The sequence below is a fragment of the Argiope bruennichi genome, chromosome 8 (assembly GCF_947563725.1).
Source record: "Argiope bruennichi chromosome 8, qqArgBrue1.1, whole genome shotgun sequence".
Lineage (NCBI taxonomy): Eukaryota > Metazoa > Arthropoda > Arachnida > Araneae > Araneidae > Argiope > Argiope bruennichi.
The window spans coordinates 71,715,076-71,720,925 of record NC_079158.1 but is presented as its reverse complement, the minus strand read 5'-3'; the positions used below and the strand labels follow the sequence as shown (position 1 = coordinate 71,720,925).

Below are 5,850 nucleotides of genomic sequence, written 5' to 3'. Positions count from 1 at the left end.
TTTATTTAAAATACAAATAATAAAGTGCATATAATTTTTACTATGCAAAATTTTTATGAATCCATAGAATAAATGCTTATTCTTTATACGCAGTTTTATAGCACGTATAAACAAAAATTTGATTTATAACATATCAATCAGGATAGAACTTGGTTATAAAATGAGAGCATTTATATGAAGATATTTATCTAAATTGGTCACAACTTCTTAGTAAAGAAGTTTTTCAAAAAAATTGCAAATGCATTTTGGAATAAAAAATTCTATCAGTAGAAATGTATTCAAGAATAATAATACAAAGAAAATTTTATGTATAAAATGCTATTACAATATTGAATATATCAATATCACTCAGATATTTAGCAATGCAACACATTAAATCCAAATTTAGAATAATTCTTTTCTTGTTACAGTGATTTGGTTTACACAATTTAGAATAAATATATTCATTATCTAAAGAATTTAATAAATTTTGTCTACCAATTCGATTAACAACTAAGTCTTCATATATTTTATATTTATTTACAGTAAAAATTTTGTAAATTCGATTAATTATCTGTTGCATGTTTTGTGCATTCACAAGAGTTTGTAAAGGGTTTTTTGCAACAACAAAATCTAAAAGTGTAATCGAATCACACAAATACACAGATTTCATTTGAAGTATTTCTGAAGCACATTCATCTAAATAAGTAGCAAAGAAGTCATATGATGCATGCGTTATATCTAAATCAACAATAGTTTTGTATTCATTGTAATAATCTCTTACTGATTTGTCTACAGCTGCAGAAAAGTCTTTTACTAAATGAGAGTTTTTGAGAAATTGATATTTAATAAGAAATTTGGCACATAGTGGATTATGCCTTACGGTATGATTTAACAACCAGTCAGAAGTAGGTGTTCCATTTGGAATATCAGCTCCATTTTCCAGAAGCAATCTAATAATATCTAAATTGTCTCCATAGCATCCAATGGCAATAAACATGGGAGTATCTCCACAAAAATCTTTTGCATTCACATCAGCTCCTTGAAGCAAAAATTCCTTAATAAGTTGAATGTCCACGTCACGACATAAAGCCCTAAGTAAAGGAGTTTCGTCAAACTTATTCTTTTCATTTATATTAGCACCAGAGAGTAACAATTTTTTCAAATCTTCCACGTTTGAAACATCATGTATTAGAAGTGGCTCTTCATCTTCATCTTCATCTTCAACAGGAATGACATTTTCAACGGACATTTTGAATATGAAATATTACTTTTGCTTTATTATTAAATTTTAGTAATTCTTGCAATAAATATTAATTATCATCATTGACTGAATGAGGGGTTAGGGGATTTTTAGCAACAAAAGCTGTCATTCCAGAAATCATCATTACACATGTAAACTAACCATTCGTGTTTAGTTTTGGATTTCATATCCGCAGTGCCTCCACTTCTTTTGAAATAAATTAATTGGAGACACAACGTATTTGTAAAATATCGAATAAAGCGGAATAAAGAATAAAATAAAGCGGAATAAGGATTTTTATGAAACGCATCGGATAAAAATGAATTATTTTAGAAAATCAAAGGCGTTTGAGTCTAGGCATTTCCCAAGACCTTCCAAACACAAGCATCATTGCCTTATTTCCAGGATTATCTATGCCTTCTAAATAAATGAAGTGAAGTGAACATAACTGAGAAAAAGTGGTTCGTTTCAAATTGTAAATATTTTGGATGTGAGATATGCCATCTCAATTCACCGCTTAGATTTAATTACATTTTTGATTTAGAGCGGTAGAGTTAGTGACAAATCTGAATAAAATAGAGAAATGGTATGCATTTCTAATATGATTAAAAATAAAGATTTTCACGTTTATGAATATTTTAGAACATAGAAATGGAAAACGAAAAAGGATTTTCATTGTTCCTTTCTGCAGTTTTTTTATTCATATCTAGTCACTGTCTTATTCCATTTTTTTCTTTTTGATGTTGTTCTGTGTATTCTGTTTTGTTAGGTTCTGTGCACAATAAAATATGATAAAATTCAAAATGTATGATCTGTAAAAATTTATATCTTTTTGAAATGTGTATATTACCTACTATAATCCTATATTTCTGTGGCTGCTATAAATCTGATTAATCTCTCAATTTTTGAATATAATTTGAAAATTTTATTTTTTAAATAGTTTGTACAATTTTTTCCATTTCTATTTTTAAAAATTGAAAGAAGTACATATGAAAGCAATTTATGCATTCTGTTTTGTTCAGTGTATGCATACATGAAGTATTTGTTAGTTATTTTTATGTATTATATTTTCAGTTTAAAATGGCTACATTAATAATGAAATTCAAGATCTGTACAGAACATGTTGCAATTTTATTTTTTATTTTCGTATTTGTTTAAAATTTTATTTTTTAATTTATTATTTGTTTAAAATTTTATTTCATTATTTCTGTTATAAAGATGTGTTATTTTGAAGTTGTAAAAAAGTATGAAGAATGCCATATAATTTTTATTCTTTCTTTATTTTTTTAGTCGGTCACCCTGCATACCGATGTTGGAGACATAAAAATTGAATTATTTTGTGAGCTTTGTCCCAAGGCATGCGAAGTAAGAGTTGCATATATCTGTCATTTTGAATTTTTCATATTTTCAGAAATACTATTTTAGGTGGTTAATATGAAATAAATTTTTTTTTACAGAATTTTTTAGCACTTTGTGCTAGTGGGTATTATGATGGATGTTTATTTCATAGAAATATAAAGGGATTCATTGTTCAAACTGGTGATCCAACAGGTAAACAATGGTTTGTCTTGGGCATGTATTATTGTTATAAATAAATCTTTTCCTCACTTTATTTTTGAAACGAGCTATGTTTAATATTGAGTTTATTCTTCACCTAATGCATGACAATGTATTACATCATATTTGTATAAAAAAAAAATCCTTCAAGCTGTATTTAATGTTATGATATTTTGCTAATTTTTAAAATTTAAATTGATATTTTTTAGGAACTGGTAAAGGAGGTACTAGTATATGGGGTAGAAAGTTTGAGGATGAATTAAAAGATGAATTGAAGGTAAAATTTTTATTTTTATGTATTTTTACAATTTTATGTTTGTTTTACTTTCTTAATAGTCAGTGCTGTGATAATCTAACTTCAAGAATTTGAAAAGCTGCATTTGTTTAGGGTATAATTGGAAGAGAATTAAGGGGAATTCTAATTGTTAGAAAGCTCATTTATTTTTATTTTCTCAAAACTAAGCACATTTATGAATTCTTATTCTCATATAACTTATTTCTCAAATTTAAGCAATTTTCTTTAAAAGGTGGGGTAAGGACTTCCCACACCACCTTCTTTATTTATACTATAAGTGGCATGGTTTGCTTTTGCAGTTGCCACTTAAGATTTGCATTAGAAGGAATATTTTTATTGGTAGGGAATTTTTTTCCATTTTTAATTATTTCTATTTATATTAAATTTAAATCCAGTGTAATTTGCATTTAAAGTAAAGGTGTTATAAAAATATTGAATTATGTAATAAAATGAAAATGTTTACAAACTTCTATTCAACAAATATGAATGCAAGTTCATTTTTTCACAGTGGAGAAAAAAGAGGAACATCTCTTTCACATAGGAAGTTTTCATTTTTTTGTATTTGATTTTGACATTTCTGGGTTGAAAAATATTTTCTTAAATCCAATGTAAACAAGACATGAACAGGGAAATAATATCATCAACTTGATCTTTAGAACAGCATCAGAGTGTGTGTAACTAGTTTGTGTATCAGAGTGTGAGTAACTATTATGTGTATTAACTACTTTGTGAATTGTGTTATGAGAGCACAATTTTATATTATTGAAAAAAATAAAAAATTTTGATGATAGAAAAAAAAACTAACGAAACGATAAACATTAACAGTTGTACATAGAAATAAGCAATCAAATTTAACTCAAAGTGCTAGACATTAAAGTATCATTTTAGTTTCTTATAAATGTCTATAATATTCTAAACAATTGTACGATGTATACATTCTATTCTGATAAAATATTCAGGAATAACTCAGTCGTGTTGTACAATTTTGTTTGAAAATTTTCCAGATGAAAGAAATAGCAATATTTGATGTTAATTTGAAATATTTAAGATTTTAAATTTTTTTCATCAATTAAAGTAAAATTCAAAGTTTATATCTGACCTAAAATTGTAAATTATTGTAAAATATTTATTGCATAAGTTATTCATTCTAATATATCTGAAGGAAATGAAGTTTTATTTAATTTTTCCTTTAAATAGTATTTTTTTATATTTAAAAAATATTTTTGGCATTTAGCTAGTCGTTTTTAAGATTCTATTTTTCAACCACTGGAAACTTAATGAAATATTTGCAAAAATATTCATCAGAAACAGGCCACTTGCTGCAGTGAATATTGTTCAATAAATCTAAAACTGGATATTTAGAAAGTTCTGTTCTTATTAGTCACTTTTATTTGCATAAAAAATATTTTTCGTTTAAAGGTAATTTTTAACAATAGCTTTTGTGTCCTTGAATGGAGGTATTGAGAATTAGACAGAATAATTAAAATCTTAATTATTTGTTATTACTTAAATGTAAGAAATAGTCTATATAGTATTTATAATGATATTTATTCACAATAAATATTATAGTTCGTAATTTTTTTTTCAAACTCTTGATTATTATAATTTTATATCTTAATTTACTGAATATATTTTTTCTAGCATAATACCAGAGGTATAGTATCTGTAGCTAATAATGGACCAAATTCCAATGGTTCACAGTTTTTCATAACTTATGCTAAACAACCTCACTTAGATATGAAATATACAATCTTTGCAAAGTAAGTTGGAATTTTACTGATGAATTAATTAAAATTATTGCCAATTTATTATATGTGCAAATCAAGTTTTGTTATACCTTTGAATAAATTTCTTTACTTTTTTGACAATAAATTAATTGTAAAATTTTAGATAAATTAATAAAATTAAGATTTAGCCTTTAACCTTTTCTTATTATAATTATTTCTGCATTAACCTTTCCTAACAGAATATTAATTTTCTTTCTGAAAATGATAAAAATTCTTTAATTTTTGCATCTTCTTTGTTTTAATAGTGTGTGTTTAAATGTATTTAATCATGTGTATTTAAGTATATTGAAACTGATTTGAATCATATAAAAATGATTCAAATATATTTCCATTGAAAAAAAGAAGACTAAGTTGTACGTAAATAATTATTCAAATTCTTAAACATAAAAATTTTCTGAAAATTTCAGATTTTTTAAAATTAATTTTTAAAGACAATTTAATGCTTATTAATCTCCATGCTTAAAATATTGATTATGCTTTCTCTTACAGAGTCATTGATGGATTAGAGACTTTAGATGAATTAGAAAAACTGCCTGTCAATTCAAAGACATTTCGACCTTTAACTGATACTAGACTCAATTCTGTTACTATTCATGCAAATCCTTTTGCAAAATGATTGTTAAAAAAAGTTTCCACCTCTACTCAAACGAAGTTTATGTATATATAAAGTTATATTTTTATAATAAAGACAAGTTTATTAAATCACTACCAGTCCTTTTGCAACTAGTTGGTTTTCCAGAAATATTGATTATATATAATTTCATTTGAATCCTTTACATATAAATAAATGCCTGTCATTCTTCCAAATTTCTAGACACTAAAAGTGTATTATTTTACATCTGTTCATTCTATATATGAGCTTTCCTAATGAAAACCATTCCCATGACATCATAATGCTGTTGAGAACAGAAAATGCTCAATTAATCTATCTTCTAAATTTCTCAGTACTTTAAATTCACCTTTTTATTCATCTTGTTAACTGTATGTGA

General features: G+C 25.4%; 1 protein-coding gene across 1 annotated transcript; it reads left to right on the top strand.

The window, feature by feature from the left end:
• The first annotated feature begins 1,668 nt into the window (after nucleotides 1–1,668).
• LOC129981136 (peptidyl-prolyl cis-trans isomerase-like 3) lies at nucleotides 1,669–5,557 on the top strand. Its single transcript, XM_056091831.1, has 6 exons — nucleotides 1,669–1,808; nucleotides 2,513–2,587; nucleotides 2,680–2,773; nucleotides 2,989–3,056; nucleotides 4,716–4,834; nucleotides 5,351–5,557. Exons 1-6 carry the CDS (start codon nucleotides 1,806–1,808, stop codon nucleotides 5,475–5,477), a joined length of 486 nt encoding a protein of 161 aa, XP_055947806.1. The 5' UTR covers nucleotides 1,669–1,805; the 3' UTR covers nucleotides 5,478–5,557.
• The last annotated feature ends 293 nt before the right edge of the window (nucleotides 5,558–5,850 follow it).